Source organism: Taudactylus pleione, unplaced genomic scaffold (assembly GCF_031769625.1).
Source record: "Taudactylus pleione unplaced genomic scaffold, aTauple2 ptg000282l, whole genome shotgun sequence".
Taxonomy (NCBI): domain Eukaryota; kingdom Metazoa; phylum Chordata; class Amphibia; order Anura; family Myobatrachidae; genus Taudactylus; species Taudactylus pleione.
The window spans coordinates 15,106,623-15,132,053 of record NW_028284684.1 but is presented as its reverse complement, the minus strand read 5'-3'; the positions used below and the strand labels follow the sequence as shown (position 1 = coordinate 15,132,053).

Genomic DNA, 25,431 nt, shown 5'->3' with positions numbered 1-25,431 from the left:
AACCTAGCTTTACTTGGAGTTAGGAGAGTTATGTCGGGTACATACTAGATGATAAGTCGTCTGATATGGGCCGACATATCGGGCACATCATCTAGTGTCTACGGACTATTGCGCGCTCCCACAGATCGTTCATCGCATCTTCTGGTCGGCCCTCAGTGTAGGCCGGTCAGAAAATATCTCTAGGATGTTGCCACTGAATGACATATCAAGAGGTCGCACACAGGGGCGCCAACAGAGGGGGAGTGGATACTCTTTACCCAGGCCTTTTGGAGGGGCCCAGCGGTCTCTCCCCACCTGAGATGCAGTTCTTCGGGCAGGGAGAGAGCAGCCTCTCTCCCCAGCCCAGCACACATATCACGCTGTGTGCTGGGATAGGGAGAGAGGCGGTTACAGCAGCAGTCAGTCCTCTCTCTCCCTGCGTGATATGCAGGGGATAAGCGATCACACCCGCACCCCCCTACCCCGGACAGCGGCATGATTATAATTTTGCTTTATTGTAAGAAGAGGATCTGCTCACACCTCCCCAAGTTGGCCACGTCCCCTCCTAGTACCAGGGCCCTGGTCGCACAATACATCATTTAGGGCCGTATTCAATTAGTTTCGCACCCGCGATACTTTTTCGCCTGCCGGACTTTTCGCCTACATCGTGTTTTTTGCATGCGGAAAAGTATCGGACATGCTCCCGCTATTCGCCGTATTCAAATAGAGAGGACGCGAAAACGACACCCGGCGAAACTGAAACAGGCGAAAAGTCCTGTCAAAAATGGGGAACTCAGCCTGACACCCCCAAAAAGATGCACTAACATTGGGGATCACTATAGATGCCACCAATTATCCCTAATGAAGGTATTTGGGGTACATAAGTTGTGTCAATTGGTGCCAATTAGCCCATTAACACAAGTGGTGAAGAATAGCATTAGGCAGTATTTATTTGTGAAAATATCTACTCCCAGCAAATTTGGGGTACTTGAAAATGGGTGCTAGCATATTTTTAAGTTGCTAAAGTGAAGTTTTAAAATACGTTAAAAATCCACCTTCCGCAAGCACCTGCAATCATAAAAACACCTGCTCCATACTTGGGGACCCCCCAGAAGTCTATTTCACTAGTTTTTAAATTTGTCCCCCAACTTTTTCACCCCCAAAATGAAAGTACTTTTTTGGGGTGTTCTAAAGTTTTTTTTTTTTTAACACAGTTTACCTTTGGGGGACTGTTTCATGGATGCTTCCCTAAGTTTGCACCCTAAAACTGCAATTCTGCACTTTTTTCTGCCTGCTATTCATAGGCGATACTTTTCCGCCTATTTCATTGCATTCACTTTTCGCGTACACGAAAAGTCTTTGGAATTGAATACGGCGGAAACCTTCCACCTGGCGAAATGACGTCATCCGAAATACTTTTCCACGGATTCTGACTTTTCGCGTCTAATTGAATACGGCCCTTAGTGTGTACGGCCGACCAACATATCGTTCCATCGGTTGTGCCGTCGGCCACAATCTAGGATCGTATAATGTATACCCAGCTTTACATAGTGCTGATTTAATAACATTTAATAAGGGAGGATCGGACAACAGGACAACAGAGGAAATATGTACTGAGAGAGAGATAAAGTATCAATAAATCATATCCTAACAGTTACTTTACAGGCTGTGTTTGAAAAATGACAGTTAGGAGCTGATTGGTTGGTACTTTATCTAGCTCTAATGGTGCCCACACACATAACGACTTGCTCCCAATCAGCCGATGTACACGATTTCCCCTGAACTCTCCCCAGGCAGTTGTGATCACGATTTGGAGTTAAAAATGTCCAATCTGATTTAAGATCTATCTTGCAGCCAGTGCATTGTATCCCAGATTGGCTAATCTGCCCTGCAGCACGGCAGATCTGAAGAAGTGAGGTACGACGAGCGGGGACGCGCATCAGCATAGTGATCAAGAGTAGAAACTCACGATTTGGCCATTTTTTACATGATCTGTCGTCTCGATTCGTTGAAATTGGCCAAATTGGATGAAAAGTCGGTATGTGTGTGGGCACCTTAAGGCTTTGTACATCTACCCCAAGGACTGCCCTGAGCAAAGAGTTAATAGGCAATTGACTGGTTCCATTGATTCAACTGCATGCCAAAGCAGCAAAGGCTGATCTGAGCAAATCATCTATTAAGCAACCTAGGCTCTTGTCTAGGGCTCAGCAGGTACTAAGAGGCAAAGTTTCCTCTAAGATATTTAAAATGTCTTTCTTTTCAAAACATATTATACTCAGGTTTTAAGCAAACAACTAACAGGAGAGGAACAAAAAAGGAAGAAGAGTAGGGTGAAAAGTTTACGTACAAGATTACAAAATAATCTATAATATACCATATATACACACATATTATACATACATACATACATACATATATACATACACACACACACATACATACATACATATACACACACACACACACACACACACACATTGAGTGGCCCCTCAATGAACTACATATTGGAAATAAAAATAAGTAGTCAGACAACATTTCTTATTTTATTTCTTCATGAATTTGGGTTCTAAGGTCACTTTAGTAATATTAAGAAGTCTTCTATGCTGCCAGGTGCTGGGTATGAAAAAGATTATATTTTTAGTAAATTACATTCAGTATTAACATAATGGAAATAAAGGCATTTTATTTATTGACTGTGTACAGAAAAAAGTGGGAGAGAGAAGCAGCACAAGGAAAAAGTAAATATTGCGGTTTTACTGTAGGGAACAAGAATGTATTTGGATTATTGGTAGGCATAATGATAGGAAGTGACTACATTTGTAATACCTGTTATGTTAAAAATGCTTTACAAATGGAGACATATTTCTGTTTTTCCTTATCTATTATCAAGAATGGTGATGCTTTGGTTTTTGCAGAAATATGCAGGACTGTCAATATAACACACTCATTGCACTCATCGGCAGCTTGTTACCAGTTATAAGAACCATCCTTCTAGAAACTCAGCCCCTGGAGAAAGTGGTCTGTCTATGCAATAATCAATTAGGTATTGTTCCAATTAGTATTACCGGGGGAAGGTGGGGGGGTGGGATACATCTTTTTGAGTGATCTGTAGTCAAATACATAGCCCTGTACAAGTTATCTGGAGCACATGGTATCCTATGAATACCTCGCCATGAAAAAATTGTGATTACATTTGTAAGAAACTGTGGGAGGCATAAAGGAAACTCTTTAGTTTGCATTTACTATACACAACAGGGTGGCAAACTGCTTATATTAGGTCTATGCTTGTGAATATTATCTCGGTGTAAGTAAACATACTTGTAGTGTCTACTACTGACATGATCATCGTGACACTGTACGAAAAACCTATACCATTACCAGATTATGGGCCAACAGCAGATATCAGTCTTCAGTCAAAAATATAACTGTGAAAATCAAAATAGATGGCAGGTTCAGGTTATAAATTCTAGAATATTACACAGTGTGTATATTTATATAGACACACATACATATACACACAGTGTATGTATGTTTAAAAGGGGGAGATGTAGCAAACCTTATTTAAAAAAAAAAAAAGTAGAAGCTGCCCCACAGCAACCAATCAGCTTCTACCTACTATTTTATAGAATGTATTTGATAAATGAGTTAGAAGCGGATTAGTTGCTCTGGGCAACTTCACTTGTCGTCTCTAGAAGGTTTGATACGTCTCCTTAAAAATTAGCTAAACTAAGTTAATGTGGGAATTATGAAGCCGACAGACTGTAACCAGCTATCACTTTGTTTTATTATTGTGACAGTAATATATGTAGGGACCACATGGGCAGTGTCAGACAGGGGCATGAAGTGCCCACAGGGGAAACAATTGTAGGGGCCCAAGGAAGGGCCAGCAAGGTACTGATTTGGAGCCTCATCCACTTTGATTCATCCCTGCAAAATATATGTTTTAAGGTGTCTTGCACCCCCTTCTCCTCCGTGCCCATAGAACCATTTGTAAAATGACCTCCCACCCTCAATAGCAATAGATCCACAGCAGCTGGACTCCTACACCCCCTAGTGGTAATAAATACCCAGTGGCACAAACACCCCCCACCTAACCGAAGTGCCTAAAGGTCCCCACAGTGGCACTATTGCACCCCACCCCCATAGTGCCTTTTGTCATTATGTTATTGTTTTACACATACCCTCATCCCCCAGGGCCAAAAGACTTAGGGCCAGATTCAATTAGAGGCGAAAAGTGCCGTATGGAGATAAGTTTCCACGGATTCGGAGTTTCCGCCTGTTTTCAAAGTATCTCCATATTCAATTCCAGGACGATTTCACCTAAGTGGAGAGTCAATGCATTGTAATAGGCGGAAAAGTATCTCCTATGAATAGCAGGTGAACAAAAGTGCAAAATCGTTATTTTGGGGTGCAAACGTGGGGAAACTGCTCAGAACCCTAGGGACAGTCCCCCCAAAGGACAAATCAGCAAACCATTAAAAAACATTACCTCAGAACACCCCAAAAAAAGTACTTTTGTTTTGGGGCAAAAAAGTAAAAAGTGAGGGGACAACTATAAATACTAGCGAAATAGACTTCTTGGGGTGCTGTAAGGAGGGGCCAAGTGTTTTTGGGATTGCAGGTGCATGTATTAGGGTGGTTTTTCACGTTTTTTAAAAGATCACTTTACAGACATAAAAACATGTTAGCACCCATTTTCAAGTACCCCAAATTTGACAGACTACTTACTTTCACCCAAAAATACTGCTTTATGCCATTCTTCACCACTTTTGCAAAGACACTGATAAGAAGCAATTTAAACTACTGAAGTACCCCAAACACTTTATTAGGGCTATTAGTACACATCTACATTGATTCCCTATGTTACTGCATCTTTTTTGGGGTACAGACTGATTTCCCCACTTCTGACAGTACTTTCCGCCTGTTCCACATTCACGGTTTAGGAGTTGAATATAGAGAAAAGCAGGGACGCCCGCGAAAAGTTTCCGTCTCTGAAACAGACGAAGGAGGCGGAAAGTTGGACAGGCGAAACTTTTCCGACTTTTCACCTTTGATTGAATACGGGCCTAAATGGGGAATTACCCCCCACCACCAGTGCCAATAGAGATCCCCAGGGGCATTACCCACCTCCCACAAGCAGAGAGCAGCAATGCGTGGGTTAGGAGGAAAAGATCATCAGTCCTCACTGCTGCAGCTGATCTCTGCACTTGCGAATAAACAACTGAATTCGCCCCATAGTGTTCGTTCACAAGCACAATTTCAGCAAATTGTCACTTTACAGCACTAATGTAATTACACAGCATACCAGTGGGTTAAACTGACTTGTAGGTCCACGAAAACAGGCAGTGCTGGTTGGGGCAAAATGTGTCCGAAACTAACAATCAAATAGTTTACACGATATTGTTGAGGTGCAATAGTGTTATTGCACTAGGGGGGTATCCAATTAGCAGCGCTAAAGTAGCGTTGCTAGCTGATCGCGGCGGGACTATCCAATTAGCCCCGAAGTGCCACCCGACGCCGGCACTTATTGTGGATATTTTTCGGGACCTGATGTATCCTGAAAAATTCCACGACAAATTATTTTTTTTCACCACCATAATGGCAAAAACACATAGGTCTGCAAGCTTATCGCGGATCCTATGTGTTTTCGGGAGAAATATCCTTTTATTTCTACCAAAATAATAGGATGTGGGGAAAGAAACATAGTTGAAAAATCCCTATTTTTCGCCGATCGTGGCTAATTGGATACCTCCCTTAGGGGTCTATTTACTAAGTAGTGTTAGGAGACAGAGTGAAAAGTGCTAAGAAAATCATAAGGTGCCAGCCAATCAGCTCTCAACTGTCATTTTTCAAACACAGCCTGTGAGATGACAGTTGGGAGCTGATTGGCTGGCACCTTATCACTTTTCACTCTGTCTCCTAACACTGCTTAGTAAATAGACCCCTTAGAGGGGTATTCAATATGAAAGGTTAACTTCCCTGGCGAAGTTAACGTTTCATATCGGAGAATTTTTCTGCGTAAAGGTATGGTGCGCGCTCCCGCTTATCCCCGTATTCAAAATAAAATTAACGAAAACGGGAAACTCCGAAGTTGGATTTGCGTAAAGTTACAAATTTTTCCTTCAAATAATTGTAAGACCCCCCTAAAGTTGTAAAAACATGGGGGAACACTATGGATACCCCCGTTTTAGCCTTTAATTGAAAGTCGGGGAAATTAAATAGCCGCAGCAGGTGCTTTTTTCCCGACATTGAAGAAGTGATGCAGAAGAGCACTTAGGTTATTTTTTTTCATTTTTTTAAGTGGTCCCATCAAATTTGGGATACATGAAAATGGGTACTAGCATATTTTTAAGTCCCTAAAGTCAGTTTTTAAAAATTCTGCATTTGTGCACCTGCCGCTATAATTCTATTCTAGAAAACACCTGCCGCATACTTGCAGAATAGCCCTGAACCTATTTCCCTAATGTTTAACAATTTTTTCCCATTTTTTTTTTTTTTTTGCACCCCAATTTTTAAATTAATTTTTTGGGGTGTCCCTATTTTTTTTAAAAAACTTTTTTTGACACAGTTCTTTTTTAAATGTTAATCTCAGGGGTGCAGGCTATTTTTTTTAAGCCTGCACCCCTAAACCCCAATTCTGCACTTTTTTTCGACACCTATTCAATGGTGAAAAGTTATCACCGTTTTTTATCAAAGACTTTTCAAAACTGCGATAAGTCTTTGAAATTGAATAGGGTGTAAAACTAAAACAAGTGATATTAACGCAAAAACGTTAAAAAGTGCGATATTAACGCAAAAAACGATGTTATCGCACCCATATTGAATACACCTACAAGTGTACTATTGCAGCTCCACAGAGACAATGACAAGAGGTGCCAGGGACCATGGGAGAAGCATTATACTGACTAGCAAGTTTCACCGGTCTAATCTGTCAGCACTGAGGCCGAGCTTCCACCATGGCTGAAGCCAAACTTTTTCATTTAAGGAAAGGGTGAAGACAAATAACCATGCCCACAAAGAAGTCAAACCAATACCATCTCAGCACCCTTTAAGAAATCTAACCAATGAGTGGGCGACCTATGTTTCCATATAAAGGCACAGCCATGCCCTGCAGGAATAGACAAGAGATCTCCAACTTGCACGTTAATTTTTACGCATGCAGGTTGTTCACTGATAACTTCTCTGTGTTCAGGTAAGCCAGCCACACTGGCTCAGAACATGCTTGGCAGCGCAATCCCATGCTCCGCCCCAATATGCAGGGTCGCTAAGTCCCATTCCTCACATAAAAGGGCAAGGCCTTGAAGTACTGGGACCCACCAGGGAATTACCCGTCCCCCCGCAGGGCCAGTCTGACCCTGCACATGGGTCGGCCCTGGAGAGCCCGCACCCTGCAACCATTTCAGTTACTTCCCTTCTGCCCATTGTTCTGTCTCACGCACCGTTATCATCGGAAATATGGCGCTGCTGCCATATTTCTGAAATAGTCATCAGAAATATGAGAATTGCACTATGTTTCTGTAGATAATGCTGGGCTAGTGTTCATGTGCCGTTATTTGTGCCGTTCTGCGCCATTTTATTTTGCAGGGGGCAGGAGGTCCTCAGACATCTGCACATGGAGCCCTTCAAGTCTTAAAACGCCCCCGCCTGTGCATGTCCACACTGGTGACTAAAAGTTTTGCAGAAGCGCTATATTGATGGGAGAGCGGTTTTATAACTTACAGACGGGAGCTTCAAATGGTTTTTTTTTCACAATTTTTTAAATCTTATATAAAACACTGAAAAATAACTAACAGCATTCTGGGGTACAGAAAAATGTCTGTAAAGATTTTAATCTGCTGAAAACCAATTTTGACATTTAAGAACCACCAGTACTTTCCTTATGGCCGCTTACAGCCTTCTATGCAGTCCTGCTTTCCTAATTGCCAATTTTTTCAGGGTCCAGGATGGTTTCCCCACTTTTTCATGCACTTCTGCCAGGTCACTTACTGTAGAAAAGTCGCACACCCTTGTTACGTGTCCCGTAAATCGCCATTTGTAATTGAATCTGACATTTTGGAGGAGCGGGCACATCTAATTGCACTGACCCCGGCTATACTGCCAGTACAAGAAGATCATCCATGGCTGCAGGAAGCAGTGATTTCAGCTATTTGACCAAAGGCCGTTCTACCACATAAGTAGTCTAGGCTGTCAATAATTTTGTCAGTTTTCCTTTTCAGCTTTAAAAGGATATACAGCATTAAAATCAAAGGTTCTGTCATACTAACAGAGATACACTTATAAATATTTTTAGTAATTTTAATGTTCAGAGGTAAAAAAGTGCAGTGGTGACAGTATTTTTGCCCACGGTCCTATATAGGGCAATTAGCAGTATACAATTAGTGGTCCTTTAAAAACAAGAGGAACATAGTAGAAGGTAAAAGGTACTTCCTGGCCTTTGTACAGTTATGGTATTAAATGACCTAATGTCTGTATCATTATACTTTCTACCATTAATCAGTATTGTGCGGACACTGGGCACCGCTCAGCCACAGGCCATTTCACTTTCTTCAGCAATCATTGGGAATTCTCTTATTATTACAGGTTTATTATTCTTGTAAACTCCCGTGCAGATTGTTTTACAAATGTTCTATAAATGCAGCCAGAATAATAGAGAAATATATTATGACATGAACACTGAAGCAGTAACATCCAAGCTGTGTAGTGAAACACACCAATCCTTCGGCTCTCTTCATACCACTGAATGCTCCCTGACAGAAGCCTAATTATCTACTTAGTGAGAATAATGTGGTAGTTTCCGGAGAGAATAATCCTCTGACATCTTCCTATACTGTTCTATTATTTTTCTCTATGAGTCTGACAGCCTATCAAATCATTCCTCAGCCGATATACTGTACACAGTAAATGTCTCTCTCTTCCATCATATTCAGATGGGTCAGAAATGTCAGAGCCCAGAAGTATTACTATAGGACCTGCTCAGGCAAATATAGGCATTCCGGTCATCTAGTTTTTATTGTGTTTGCCGCCTGTTATCATGGCTGTCAGTAAGCTACCACTCATTCATATAGGAAAGGAATTATTTGAAGGTGAACATGCATGAAACGTGTGTTTTGCATATATGCTTGTACGGCACTGTGTACAATTTGTGGCTCCTAAGAAGAGATAATAATCCTTTCAAACATTAAGTAAATTGTGACAGCAGAGACCAAAAAAATCTATTCTTCCCAAGTACTAATATTAATGATCTTCTATCTATGTCAGGCTTTCAAAATCAAATGGGCTTCTGTACATTTGCTTGTAGACTATTCCAGCATCAGCCCCCTAAACATGCGTTTTCTTACAGATAACCCTGGAACATTTTCCTAGCCGTATGGTGGACACTGACAAGCTCCTTTGCCAACAAGTTTTGAGGTAACGGATGAAATGCAATGCCCTGTGATACTGGGGGTGATTATGAGGTGGATGCTATTGCAGTAGTGACTGAGGGGTCTATTTACTAAGCTGTGTTCAGAGATAAAGTGAACAGTGATAAGGTACCAGCCAATCTGCTCCTAACTGCCATTTTTCAAACACAGCCTGTGACATGGCAGTTAGGAGCTGATTGGCTGGTACCTTATCACTGTTCACTTTATCTCCAAACACAGCTTAGTAAATAGACCCGTGTGTTTTGTCGCAGCCGCTACAGCGTCTTTATTGTAATGCTGCAGCTGATAGGCGTCATTTTGTCTGTGGCGCAAATCCCCCAAGGTGCGTACAAAGACGTACTATCGGCGTGCGATTGGCTACACAGAATGTCCCACTGAACCTGGCCGCACTCTCTAAGCGCAGTCACACTGACACAGAGACATCCACATCTGGTAGCCACCCCCTCCCAGTTACCACCCAGAAACGCCTAATGAAATTGCATGGAACTGCGCCTCTGTGCGGTAACCACTGGGACGCGTTCGCAGTGCAGCACAGACGCACGTGCAGAGGCAAACTATCAGTCACTTGCGTCTGATGGCTTCCCTGTGTCCACCTCTGAATCACCCCCACTATGGGTACAGACATGAATGGGTGCAATGCTATACAGTGCTTGCGGGTTTTCTTTTTTTTTCATGAAGTTCTGTTTTGCTTATTTTAAAAGATGAAGCTGCACCTGATCTCCCTTACAAAGCAAAAAAAAACCCGTCTTCAGGTATTCCGCTTACAGATGAATGCATTTTCTGGCACCAAAAGAGAAATGGTTTATAGCAAAATGTTTTCCCTTAATTGCACAGTGAAATTACATCTGTACTTGCCTCTCTGAATGCAGCCGGTTTGAGAATAAAAAAAAAAAGCTTTTATTTTCTCAGTAGGCTATGGTGATCAGTCAGAAAGGAGAGGTTACGCTTTTGTACTTTTAATTATTTCTACCTTGTATTTGCTGGATCAGCGTCTGCTCTTTCTTGCCTTGAAACATTAAGAAGTCTTTTGGCTCCAGAACACTCTGCAGTCGGCACCTCTACTAAAGCTAATTACCTTTTTCCTTTTAACAATCAGTCTTCACACTCATATTAAAATTAACAGATGTTGACACACACAGATTTATTATGCTTTTGCCAACTGAAGACATTATCTCCACTCTGCTACTCCTCTAGATGCCTACTAAGCCACTCTGCACTGCCTGAAAATTCTTTGTCCACGTTGTTGACACGCTGCAACAGTCACCAGGAGCTTAACTGAGAGATAGTCGAAAAACATGTATTTCAGAAACAGTAGTTAAAATGTACCAAGCACACACTGGAGGTGGCAATGCTGTCAGCTGAACCAATATCCAGGAGGATGCACTTCATTAGGTAACAGCATACCTTTTACCTCAGCTGTGAGTAGGTTGAGAGTTACACTTCCATTTTAAAAGCTTATCAAAGTATGAAAAGTGGTAATAGAGAAGAGCATTATAAAACCCATAAAAGTAAAACTTTCCAAATGTAGGTTAAACTAGTGTATAATAATAAATATATATTTTTTAATTTACAATTATATAGATATTTTGTTTTTGTAATAGTTTAGGCACAAATCTTTAGGCTGATATTGAGGGAATGTCAATCTTCTGCTAAAGGATCGATCCAAGATCAGTTCAGCATCTGTGCACACCCAGCAACAAAAGCCCTTACTACAGGACAGTTTTAAAAAGAACGGATGAATACGGTGCGCTCAGAGAGGTAAGCTTACCCACTGCTTGCGGGCATGATTCCTTCTTTTAAAATACAGTATGAGCTTCTTGCGCATCGTCTGGTTTCTAAAAAACAGACAGGATAAAACATTGGAGATAGAAAACATCACCTCTGTTCCAACAGCTCACAAACAATTTGTCCTATTGTACATCACAAAGTAAATACACTGCAAAGCCATGACAATAAGGAAAATAACATGAAATGCTCACAGGTTGGGAGTACCCATGATTATAAATATCAATATGCTGAGATGGTCGGTTGTGTGCCAAAGTTATGTTTTTAAATATTACTAATACACATTGTCTGCTGTCACTTTACATTCCCATGCGGACTGTGCAGCATACTTACATTTTTATATTTTCATGATATTGCTTGGTGTCTGATGGCTGGTTGTACAATGGCTGCAAGGGAAATCAATACACAATTATCTAAACCAAGCTGCTAGGAATTTCACACAATCCATTCTATAAAGTGGCAGATCCACAGAATGTGTGTACAGGTGATTATGTTTGACGGCCACCTGTGATGAGTTAAAGGTGTGACATAGTTGCTATGTATCATGGATTTGGCATACCAGTTCGACATGAGGTCCCAGGCCTTCCAGAATCCGATGAGCTGCCTCTGCTTTTTTCTGAAATACAAATGGATATGGTTAAGTAATCTACTTTCTAATACAGTTATGTGACAGAACCTCATTAGAAGCTTGTTCCATCTCAGGAACCCAACTGAGATGCACACTATGCACAAAAGCACTAGTCACATTACTACTCTGGCAGATAATGTGGTCTTTAAATAAATTAATACATCTTTGTTTTTACCCTCCGTTTTACAATGAGGATTTCTGTATCTCCGCATATACTCAAGAAATATCTCCAGTGCAAGATTCGTGCTCAACTACCTGTTGAGGCTAGTTTGCTTTGATTGGTTTTATTTATTTGTATTGTTCCTAACTTGAACCCATAAATAAGTGAAGAGTTATGAAGGTAAGCTCAAAGGAGACAATCGGCTCATTTATTACATTTTTGTAGTAGAGTAAGGATGCCACCCAGTGGTTATCTCTCATAGTGCAACATTGGAATCCGGTTATTCTAGCTCAGTGATTCTCAAACTCGGTCTTTAGGACCCCACACAGTTCACATTTTCCAGGTCCCCCAGCAGGTGCACAGGTGTACTTATTACTCATCAACACATTTTAAAAGATTCACAGGTGGAGCTAATTATATCACTTGTGATTACGGACCTGATTCAGACCTGCTCGTTAGCAAGCAGCCGCTCATTGCTGACGATGTTCGTTAATGTGCGGATGCGTGTAGTTTGCAGTGCACGTGCGCAAACTAGTACGAGCGATCGGAATGTGCTCGCTCGCCCTGCAAAGACAGCCCAATGGAATGAGTGACAGGAGAGGCCGTTTGTGGGTGGTAACAGAGGCAGGGCAGTAGTAACGGGGGAGTGGAGTTGCGGACGCAGGCGTGCCAGAGTGTTTTCACGCCATTTCTGGGGCATGCATAATTAACAGGCAGCGTCATAGTACACGTCACCTGGTTGAATAATACACTGAAGTGCTTGCAGTAGAGTACAGTCAACCGCAAGCGTTGCGGTCAGATCCGATGGAACCCGATGTACTGATGGTTGTATATACTTCCTGGAGATGACGTACGCTAGTGGGCGGCTAAAGACAGGCTGGTGGGCGTCTATAAACACAAATTGATCGCTCGCCAAGACATAGTGGGCATGCTTAAGCCTTGCGAGCAGCTGCCTTGACGTCACTTAGCTGAATTTCCATACGCTGGGAGTGAGCAGCTGCATCTAGCGAGCGGGTCTGAATCAGGTCCTATGTGAGGAGACCTGGAAAACATGCACTGTTTGGGGTCCTGAGGACCGAGTTTGAGAACCTGTGCTCTAACTGATCACAGTAAAGATACCAGATAACACATTTTTTATCTACCTCATCAGTCATATGACAGCTACTGAGCGCAGCTCTCTACGGCCTGACACTTGAAGAAAAAAAAAAAAGATGACACACACACACATACATAGATACAAACTAGGGATGTGCAGGCTCGGATTAGTTCGGCACATCCATAAATACAAAAACATATACACACACATCTTCACAATTACTCAGAACATAAAACTAAAATGCAAAATATATACCAAACAAAAAAGTTACTCATTCTAAAGAAATTTCAGATTGGACACGAATAAAACTCTAAAAAGTAGGTGAAAATTAGCCCCCGTTATAAATATAGTTTTACCCTGGTCATACAGTAGAATCTCTTGATTTACAAAGGAATTTTTTTGTAACTTCGATGTAATGTGACTTTAAATTGTAAAGGATGAAAATGTGCTATAAAAAAAAATTGCATTGGAATATTCCAATAACTGAATTATTCTTCTAAAATGATGCTACTATATATTCCACGTTCGAGTATACCTGGAGAAGGCCGAAACGGTCTACAATCATTGTATATAATTGTAAGTGCTATCCCTGTAATAAGCAACCTCATAGCCATAACCCTGGATTATATAGCATTGGGAGATAGATCTATAGGCAGGAGAAGAGTCTAATGCTCTTTTCACTACCTGCTGTGCTACAGAGTGCTCCGTATTGCTCTGTAAATACCCTTCCATCCCTGTGTGCTCTGTAGGATACCAGTTATTAGTCTGGCGTCAAATAAAAGTGCAATAATGCATAACAGCATGGGATAACACACACACAGCAATTCCTAAGTGCTCAAGAAATCATGTTAAGAGAGTACAATCTCACAAATCCTATTCTAGAGGACACCGCTATATTTAAGGGTTATCTTGTAATGCCCCATTGAGACCACATTAAAAGCCAATATTGTGGAACAAGTCTTCCTGGTGGGTCTCATTCAAAATGCTTCCCCAATAACGGCAAAGGGGATATAGATACTTATTTGAAGATTTCGTGGGACTATTTAATGAGTGGTTTTCAGAATGTTTTTCCTACACATCGCAACCATCAACATCAACAGAGGTGCGCAGGAAAATCTGCGATGATGGGTTACCATAATTAGCAGAGATGTGGGCAGCTGCACATCACCGCTAACAAAATACACCCTAATGGGCAGATTTACCTATATGAGGTTTCCCGTTATCAGTTATAATTGCGGTAATAAAAATATTTTAGTGTGCCATTTACAGTGGCGGCTGCAGCACAGACCAAAATTCAAATAGGGGAGCCACACCAACTACTACCCCAAACACTGCCAAACATCACCAGCTGGTACTCACTGGCAGTTGGTGTGGCTCCCCTATTTGAAGTTTAGACTGCACTGCAGCCCCAACTCTGGAGCTGCCACTGGCCATTTATCAAACCTCTCTAGCTGTGACACGGACTCTTATAAGAGCCTATGGCGACAGTGAAGAGTGAGAAGTACAGCAATCGCATACTCTTTACATCCTTACACTGACCCAACAGGAATAATCCAGATGCACAGCCATTGGGCCATGGACATGCACATACAGGCTAGCAGAGAGGGATCCTAAGGATGGGGTTAGCTTCTGGGGCTTCCTAAATTGCACATAATTGCAGTCTGCACAGACAGCTATGGAAACTGCTTTGTGAACGACAGCAAAGATATCTGCTGCCGTATCCTCATAATAAATGGGACAAGCCAGACATTTCTGGAGAAATTACCACAAATCTAGTATAATAAATAGATTAGAGCCTACCATTATGGCAGTATCTATTATGATTACCAAGAGGGAAAAACAAACATTACAAAGGAAGAAGCCTGTAAGAAGGAAGCACTGGAGAAAGCAATGACAATTTTCTAAGAGCTTAGGGAAGAACAGCAAGGGCCTACCTTATCTCTACAGTAGATAGCTGTGTTCTCTATAATGGCCTCATCGATCACCTGCACGCATGTTACAGTGTCACACCAGTGGTAAATTACTGCTATAGCGCAAATACACAATCATATTCCCAATCACCTGAGCTGCATGAGGCTCTAGGTCACAGAAACATGTGATTTCCCAACATGTCATCTGACCGGTCTGTTATCATTACAATGTAAGTATTATATGTCATACAGTGCTACAAAATATGCTGATGAAGAAAAGCTGAAAGAAATCTGCTAAAAACTTCAATAGAGCCTCGTAAAAACTGTAAAAAAGAATCTAGATGTCAATAGTATATTTGCAATTGAAAAGTTATGCACACATTTCAGTATTTGCTTCTATAGTATGGTCTTAAAACATTATTGCAAGTTCAGGTTGTGGTGTATTCATGCAGAGCAAGTGCTGAAATCATTCTTTACTCAGTTAATGTAGATTTAGCACCTTTTTAAATAGTTTCCCTTATCAGGACTCATAATCATTAGACTTTCAAGGAGGCAGCGTAGGGAGATGCAGCAGAGGCGAAGCAATATCCGGTGTCCTCAGATGAACCTCACAGCACAATAATAGGAGGGAGCCTGCAGCGAGATCCTGCAGCTTTGCGTGCTACCAGCAGGGAGACCCCTCTCTCACTCAGGAGGAGACACTAAGCAGAAGACCCACATACTTGCAGCTCCTCGTATGCGATAGAAGCAATGATCATCACTCCAAAGAAGTTCTAATTAAAAAGCTCTAGGGACCCGACTATACATAATATATTATGTATGTATAATTCATCAGCAATGTACTTATTTATAATGCATATCCGCTTCTTCATAACGAGTTCTGTATATTAAAAACACTTAAATCCATATGCATTTAAATTACACATATGTTCACTTGCTTGCCAATCAATACCCTATTTAAATGCAGGCACTGCTTGTCAATTGTAAAAGATATTAACCAACAGTGACCTCAGAGCACACTTGCCTACTTTTGAAAAAGCATTTCAGGGAGATTGTGAAAGCAGCACCTATGAGTGCGGCAGATAAGTGGGCGTGTACTGTTACATCTGAGAGGCGTCACTCGCGAAAACTATCGCCGAAAACAGCTTTTCGCACCTAATTGAATACGGCCTTTAGTGGGACAGTACTTATAAAACAGTCAGAGGGTGAACAAAAACAGTTTTTGGGATAAATGTATGCGAAGCCCTAACCCTGAGCCAAATAATATACCTTGTATAACAGTTTACTTTATACTTAAATCTGCATTTTTTTATTTTTTTTTAAGGTGTCAGTGGTTGAGATAAGGGAGGTGAGGTATGTGTAGTTTATTGTACAGCATCCTGGAACAGGAGAATGGCAGTGCTAGAGTAAGTGGCTGCAGGGGCAAACGCAGGATTTCTAGAGGTGGGTTTCAAAATGCTTGATTTTTTTTTTTTTTTTTTCAGTGTGGCCAGTCTTTTAGATGCGGCAGTAGGGCCATCCTGTCTGTGCTGAGCCTTTTTATTTCACATGTGAGCACCATTCTAGAGCATGGGAGCAAATCAGGAGTCTTGGCAGCAGCAGAAGAACCTAGCACTGCCCTGGACATATATGTACAGATTTGGTTTCCTTATGCACTGGATGACTGTATTAATAATAAACCCTAGATGGTCTATAGCAGTGCAACCCTAACAGGGCATGTTTTCCAGATTTCCTAGTTGGTTCACAGGTGTATCATTACTAGCTGATACATGTTAAAAGACCACAGGCCTTACTAATTATTTCATTTGTGTTACTGAGGAGAACATTCAGCACTAGTAAAATTGTATTATAAACTATTAATATTGTGGTCATTGTGTGTGCTGGGAAGGAGGGTTTCCAGGCAACCGGAGTTCCCCCCATCTGCAAGTTTGCTTATGGGCTGGCTATGGTTCAAGGGAACATTATATGATATGACAGGGAACATTACAAGCATGATAGGCTTTGCAGTTTTACTATTTTGTCCTACATCAGATCAACTTTCTACATAGCTTCAGCAGATTTAACCGACATTAGGAATGATTCAATCATTCTACTTTTTAACAAAGCCATAATTAAAAGTAACAGACTGAGAAAGAAAATGTATTAAATTATTTTCTACATTTTATTAGAAACATTACCGCTAAAATGTGGTAAGTTGCTGGATAAAACCACCTTTATACCTATACCAGTATCCTAGTCTACAGCTCACTAGGGACCTATAATTGATAACTGCGGAATTGCTGCGATTATGAAGGTTCTGTATCTTGGTGGATATTTAAATTTTTAATGAAAATATCCCCACTGATGCACTGGTAGTAATGAGTGCTACTGACAGAACTGATGCACTGGTAGTAATGAGTGCTACTGACAGAACTGATGCACTGGTAGTAATGAGTGCTACTGACAGAACTGATGCACTGGTAGTAATGAGTGCTACTGACAGAACTGATGCACTGGTAGTAATGAGTGCTACTGACAGAACTGGTGCACTGGTAGTAATGAGTGCTACTGACAGAACTGATGCAGTGCTAGTAATGAGTGCTACTGACAGAGCTGATGCACTGGTAGTAATGAGTGCTACTGACAGAACTGATGCACTGCTAGTAATGAGTGCTACTGACAGAACTGATGCACTGGTAGTAATGAGTGCTACTGACAGAACTGATACACTGGTAGTAATGAGTGCTACTGACAGAACTGATGCACTGGTAGTAATGAGTGCTACTGACAGAACTGGTGCACTGGTAGTAATGAGTGCTACTGACAGAACTGATACACTGGTAGTAATGAGTGCTACTGACAGAACTGATGCACTGCTAGTAATGAGTGCTACTGACAGAACTGATGCACTGCTAGTAATGAGTGCTACTGACAGAGCTGATGCACTGGTAGTAATGAGTGCTACTGACAGAGCTGATGCACTGGTAGTAATGAGTGCTACTGACAGAACTGGTGCACTGGTAGTAATGAGTGCTACTGACAGAACTGATGCACTGCTAGTAATGAGTGCTACTGACAGAGCTGATGCACTGGTAGTAATGAGTGCTACTGACAGAACTGATGCACTGGTAGTAATGAGTGCTACTGACAGAACTGATGCACTGGTAGTAATGAGTGCTACTGACAGAACTGATGCACTGGTAGTAATGAGTGCTACTGACAGAACTGGTGCACTGGTAGTAATGAGTGCTACTGACAGAACTGATGCACTGGTAGTAATGAGTGCTACTGACAGAACTGATGCATTGCTAGTAATGAGTGCTACTGACAGAGCTGATGCACTGGTAGTAATGAGTGCTACTGACAGAGCTGATGCACTGATAGTAATGAGTGCTACTGACAGAACTGATGCACTGCTAGTAATGAGTGCTACTGACAGAACTGATGCACTGGTAGTAATGAGTGTTACTGACAGAACTGATACACTGGTAGTAATGAGTGCTACTGACAGAACTGATGCACTGGTAGTAATGAGTGCTACTGACAGAACTGATGCACTGGTAGTAATGAGTGCTACTGACAGAACTGATGCACTGGTAGTAATGAGTGCTACTGACAGAGCTGATGCACTGGTAGTAATGAGTGCTACTGACAGAACTGATGCACTGGTAGTAATGAGTGCTACTGACAGAACTGGTGCACTGGTAGTAATGAGTGCTACTGACAGAACTGGTGCACTGCTAGTAATGAGTGCTACTGACAGAATTGATGCACTGGTAGTAATGAGTGCTACTGACAGAGCTGATGCACTGGTAGTAATGAGTGCTACTGACAGAACTGATGCACTGCTAGTAATGAGTGCTACTGACAGAACTGATGCACTGCTAGTAATGAGTGCTACTGACAGAACTGATGCACTGGTAGTAATGAGTGCTACTGACAGAACTGATGCACTGCTAGTAATGAGTGCTACTGACAGAACTGATGCACTGCTAGTAATGAGTGCTACTGACAGAACTGATGCACTGGTAGTAATGAGTGTTACTGACAGAACTGATGCACTGGTAGTAATGAGTGTTACTGACAGAACTGATACACTGGTAGTAATGAGTGCTACTGACAGAACTGATGCACTGGTAGTAATGAGTGCTACTGACAGAACTGATACACTGGTAGTAATGAGTGCTACTGACAGAACTGATGCACTGGTAGTAATGAGTGCTAATGACAGAACTGATGCACTGGTAGTAATGAGTGCTACTGACAGAGCTGATGCACTGGTAGTAATGAGTGCTACTGACAGAACTGATGTACTGATAGTAATGAGTGCTACTGACAGAACTGATGCACTGGTAGTAATGAGTGTTACTGACAGAACTGATGCACTGGTAGTAATGAGTGTTACTGACAGAACTGATACACTGGTAGTAATGAGTGCTACTGACAGAACTGATGCACTGCTAGTAATGAGTGCTACTGACAGAACTGATGTACTGCTTCCCATACACTCCTCTAACCAGACTAATATGAGGGAAAATGGTCTGGTGGGAGGTATGAGAGGACTGCTGAAGACATAGACGCGGGTGTTACACTAAACAAACAGAAATTACTATATTAAAAAAAAAAAAAAAAATCTCGATGAGATTTGCAGTTCCAGTTCTAGTCATTGTACCTGGCAGATCTACACAAGACACAGAACTACCACATGCAGTACACTACAGGTTGTAGCCCAGAGACATATCCTGCCACAATAAAAAATAAAATCTAAGATAAACTGAAGAGATAACATGATTTTCGGAGCAGTTTACAGATAAGCACTAAGATCAGAGTTACTACTACTCACCCTGTTCTCATCATATATAATCTGGACCAGGCTTCGGTGCTTTGACTCTATTGGTGGAGGAGAGATGGGCTTCTCAGGCTCTAATGGTTTGGCTGCTTCCTCTTCTAATTGTTGCTAGGTGAGGAAGAGAGAAATTACTTATTGCGCTATAAGGGATCTACGAGTTGACAGACTAGGAACAGTGAGTATATGCAAGTCAAGCATAATGCAATTATACAGCCAATACAGCTACAGTTTTTCACTGACAGAATAGTTGGAGATTGATTCAATCCACTGCTGCTAGATGAGGACAGATCACCAACTGCCTGATGTGTTTCTGCTGTGAGTTCACCAACCTTTCAATCAAATTAGGTATGCAAGATCCCTGAGATCTATCACAGCATCTGAGCCGAATGAAGAAATCGAATCATATTTTCATTACAGCAAGGGTCATTGGCATCATGTCGTGCTAATAATGGGAGGTAGTTAATAGACCAGCGGTCGCAATGCTGCCGGTCTAAATCCTGCCTCCTCCTGCCCGACAAGGGACTTAAGATAGGCGTCGAAATGCCGATGCCCATCTTAATCCCGACGCCGGAACAACGACCCCCGCCATCCCGATCGTCCTCAGACGGATAAGTATAACACTTAACCCTGGAATGGGGGGGTAGGTTTAGGGACCCCGAGGGGACAAGGTTAGGAACCCCCCCGGGAGGGTTATGCTTAGGGTGCGGGCAGGGGGAAGGGGCTAGGTTTAGGCACCCCTGGGGGGATGTTAGGGTTAGGCACTAAGGGGGGAAAGGAGGGTTAGGTTACTTACCTTTAGCTGTCGGGATTTCGCAGGCATTACATACTCATTCCCTAATAATGTATGCTCTCACAGATCCTTTATATGTGAAAGTACATTTGAAGTTACACAGCTCTGTAATATGTAAGTTAGCCATCGTAAACTCAGAGAGTCATCTTTTAGATCATACAACATGTCTGATGTTTTAGGTCTACGCACAATTTTACATACATGTCTATAACTTACAAACAATTCTGTTCTACTACCTTATTAATACATATCACATTCTCTATGGTTTTATTTTCAAATTGGTTACAAAGTATCAAAAATTTTTATTATGCCTTTTTGTTTTAATCTACAGTTATCAATGCTGCTTTCAATACAAATGTCTTCACTGCTGAAACATAACCACTGTCCGTAACTCGCAGGCTATTACATTTAGGCCCTCAGGGCACAGTTATCTCCCATTCTTTATGAAATCATCCAGTTTTATGCATTTTTATGACTGCAAAATCTACATCAATGTGCGTGTCCAATCTGCAACCATTGGCTGGACCCAGGCAATTCATACACTAAAATCAAACATGTTGGCATATTAGGCGCATGTTCTTGTCATACTCTGAGAGAGGAGCCAGTGAACTCCCTATATACAGTATTCAGCCCTCTAGTAGGCTTCACAGTTTAAAAAAAAATGCATTCAAATATCTAAAGTAAGCTTCCACAGCAGAACAATCTAAAATATACAATAGACCATTGTGTGTTCTTCAAGAGGAAGATCTGTTTCTAATTTCAGATCCCAGCCCTTTTCATTAGGACCTGGAAGATTGTCGATGTACATCTATTTTGAGGGCAAAACTACCATTTCACACAGAATGTGCACATGAGCAAGCAATTAAAAGTTAATTTCACTCCCCATTCCTTATTAAACATGTCTCTCAGGTGTGGTATAAAATATCAACAATAAAAGGGTCGACACCAAATGGTCGATGTGCACTAGGTCAACAGGGACAAAATGTCAACAGGCTCATATTGTCGACACAAAAATGGTTGACTTAATTTTTTTTTATCCTTACTCCTAACCTTCCCCCAAGTTCCTAAACCTAACTGTAGCCTAACCCTAAACCACTACCCCCACCAGTGCCTACCCGAACCATCCCTTTCCGGCACCCTAACCATACCCCCAAGTGCCTCACCCTAACCCTAAAAATGTTGGAGAAAAAATAAAAATTGTGTCCACCATTTATACCTGTTGACAGTCAACCTTTTGTCCCTATCAACCTAGTGCATGTCGACCATTTGGTGTCAACCTTCTCTCAACCTTTCATCCGGATACCTTATATACCATATGCAAAGCAAAAGACAGTTCTATTGTCCATAGCTCTCACCCTATTTTGTGGCATTTGTGAACCCAACATCTTTAGTTGCTGACAGATAAGTGCATCTTGCACTACCATTATATAATTATAGTTAGTATATAGGATAATTAACACCACAGTATACACAGGATGCTGTAAGACATCAGGGGACTGTATGACCATATCAGGCATGAGGTCAATTGCTTTTATACAAGGTGTTGGATTTGAGATGGCCACTAATAATCTTGTAATCCACAGTAGAGTGTATTCTATTCTTTATCAGTGGCTCCATCTTATTATATAGATATTATATATGACATACTTCACATTTAGAGCAGACAGACCTGTTTCTTCTTCAGCTTGGTGATTTGCTGCTCTACCATGGTAATTTCACGGTCCACCCTGTCCATGTTCTGGATCAGCTCCTCCTTAGAAAGCCTAGTAGGTAGCAGGTCCAGGTCTCCATCAGTGTGAGGAGGACTTGAAGGGGATACAGGCTCTATTTTCCCAGTTAGGCAGCGATCCTGAGGATGGTAAAATACAATGAAGTCAGTGGTTACCAGATTTCTAAGATGTGATACAGAGAAATATATATATATTCATGAGGCAAGAGGAGCAGCTTCCCAATGCATTTCTTCAATTTAAGACATCATCAAGACTTCACCCCTTGATGAAGTCTTAAATGGATGAAACCCCTTGATGAAGTCTTAAATGGATGAAACGCATTGGGAAGCTGCTCCTCTTGCCTCATGAACCCTTTGTTGAATTTTACTCAGATAAGCATTGGCTTTTTTATCCCATGTTTTCACAATCATTTTTAAACTTAGGAAATTGTTGGTTTTAGTCCTTAATGTGCTATGAATTGATTGCAATTATTTATTTATTTATTTTTGTACTAAATATCGTATAGATATAATATGATTGTATGCATATTTGCAATGCACCTGACACTTTCATATATCTAGATTAGTTGGCACCTGGTAGGTGTTACCCAACTTGTTGTTGATTTTAGGGTTAGATCTGAATCTGTGTTTATATAATAAATTGTTGGTATTTATCTATTCAAATAGTATACTTATTTGTATTTATTAAATTATTTATTCACATTGTTGAAGCACTTTTGCACATATTTGCACTGCTATAGATGTGGTTTAGACCTGCGTTCTTTGCTTGATATAATTTTAATAATTTTATACACTGTTGCACTCTATCACATACCCGCAAGGGGCCCTGTATACAAGGTTTAAACAAAACATGCCAGTCGCTTGAAACATTTACACCCATCTATTAATCATCATAGCAGTACCCCTCTGCTACTCTTATTTGCGTCAGCAGACACCCCTAAAATTTGAGGGAGTGTGGTTCTCAAAACATACACACGTATATATACAGTATATACATACATTTGTATTTAGGGGGGCTATCATCTGGACTGGCGCCATGTCATATCTTTCTATATACATATCTCTCTCTCTCTCTCTCTCTCTCTCTCTCTCTCTATATATATATATATATATATATATATATATATATATATATATATATATATATATACACACACACACACCTCTCTCTCTCTATATATATATGTGTATATATATATATATATATATATATATATACACACACAAACACATACAGTATACACACACTGTACTTGTCTTCACAGATATCTTGTTGCTTAGTAATTACAATTTCGGTGCAGCAGAGTGGAGGCTGCTATACTATATTATCTGGTGTTATCTGCAAAAGGGGACTAGAGCCTGCTTGCAGTGTCCTTCACCAGGAAGTCTGCAGTGTATAGGAAGTACCACTCGCCACAACAACAAAAACATTATTATCATCCTTTATTTACTGTATATGGGTTACAAAGTACAAACAAATGAGCACACAAGATGATTAGTTATCAATAGTACAAAACAATGCAGGACAAGGACATGGTTTATAAACGTTGTTGCATAACACTTAAATAAACAGCAGGGCGCCAGCAACCAAGTGTAAGGTACCGTGGGGAGTTAGGAGTAAATGATAGTATAGGTAAGGAGAAGCACGTAAGGGAAGAGGGCCATGCTCGTGACAGTTTACATTCTAAAGGGGTGACAGAGATGGGGTAAATAGTCAGGAAGGAGCATGGAGCAGTGTTTAGGATGAGAGCTGGAAGACTTTGATGAAAAAGTAGGGCTTGAAAGCCCATTTGAACATTAGTAGAGAGGTCAAGATTCTGATAGAGAGGGGGAGGGATTTCGATTTCCAAAGGTGGCACGGGTGAAATCTTGGGAGACGGGAGTGGGAGAGAGTAATCAGTTGGAAGGAGAAGCAACATGTGTTTGTGGATCGAGTGGGCGACGGGAGTGTTAAAGGAGATGAAGGCAGAGATGTAAATGGGAGAGGACTGGGTGAAGGCTTTGTAAGTGAGTGTGAGAAGTTTGCATTGGGTTCTGAAGGGGAGGGGGAGGCACTGTAGGGCTTGTAGGCGAGGGGATGCAGATGTAGTGTGAAGCAGCAGCATTGAGTACAGATTGGAGTGGAGAGAGATGTGAGGCAGGGAGGCCAGAAAGTAGAAGGTTACAGTAGTACAATTTGGATATGACCAGTGAGTGGATGAGGGTCTTAGTTGCCTCCGGTGTGAGAAAGGGTCTGAACCTGGATATATATCTAACGTTCCCGCTAGGCTGTTTTAGCGGGGCGCGGCGCCCTGCCCTCCTTCTGGAGGGCAAAAAGCACCCTGCCCTCCAGGAGGAGGGCAAAAAGCGCCCTGCCCTCACAGCCTGCGGGTGCCGTCTTCACCGGCGGGACGCAGTGTCCCGCAGGTGGAAAAATGTGCGGTGACCCGGTCACCGCCGGAGAATAGACACCGGGCGCATGCGCCCGGCATCTATTCTCCCTGTCTGCAGCGCTTGGGGGCTTCCCGGCGTGTCCGTAAGTGCCGGGCACGCCCCCAAGTATGACGAGAAGGGGACGCGTCTTATAAACACGCCCCCTTTTCATGACCACGCCCCCTTTTCGGACACGCGCGTGCACATGGTTGCCGTCTCTAGCTTCAGCGCCCTGCCTGCCGCTGGAGCTAGAGTGAACACTATATATCTGAGATGGAGATGGCAGGACTGTGGGCCTGATTCAGAGCCACTCGTAAGCGGACGCTCGTTCGCTCCGAGCAATGTTCGCACCACTGCGCATGCATATGGGTCGTAATGCGCATGCGCCAACCAGTCATTGCGGTCGGAAATCGAGCGCTCGTAAAATAGCGAGTGCCTGCTAATTTGAGTGACAGGATGAGGCGTTTGTGGGTGGTAACAGGGGAAGGTGCTTGAAAACAGGGAGTGGTAATCTGAACGCAGGTGTGCCAAACAATCAAAACGGGCGTTTTAAGGGTGTGCATAATTAACAAAGCAGCGTCATCGACCACGTCACTTGGTTGTTTCTTAGCCTGAACTGTTCGCATGATTGCGGTAGGAAAATCCTACCACAAGCACTGCGAGCAGTTCAGATGCCTTTCGATGTACTCGAT

General features: G+C 41.8%; 1 protein-coding gene across 14 annotated transcripts in view; it reads right to left on the bottom strand.

Moving 5' to 3' along the window:
* The window catches only part of NCOR2 (nuclear receptor corepressor 2), a 535,580-nt gene that overhangs the window by 242,132 nt on the left and 268,017 nt on the right, over positions 1 to 25,431 (bottom strand). For all 14 annotated transcript variants that reach the window (XM_088482142.1, XM_088482138.1, XM_088482137.1 and 11 more), the window contains 5 exons: positions 22,268 to 22,447; positions 19,803 to 19,916; positions 11,746 to 11,802; positions 11,520 to 11,572; positions 11,170 to 11,236 (listed from right to left, as the gene is read on the bottom strand). In XM_088482142.1, coding sequence (XP_088338268.1) covers positions 11,170 to 11,236; positions 11,520 to 11,572; positions 11,746 to 11,802; positions 19,803 to 19,916; positions 22,268 to 22,447 — 471 coding nt within the window. The remainder of the gene's footprint in view (positions 1 to 11,169; positions 11,237 to 11,519; positions 11,573 to 11,745; positions 11,803 to 19,802; positions 19,917 to 22,267; positions 22,448 to 25,431) is intronic.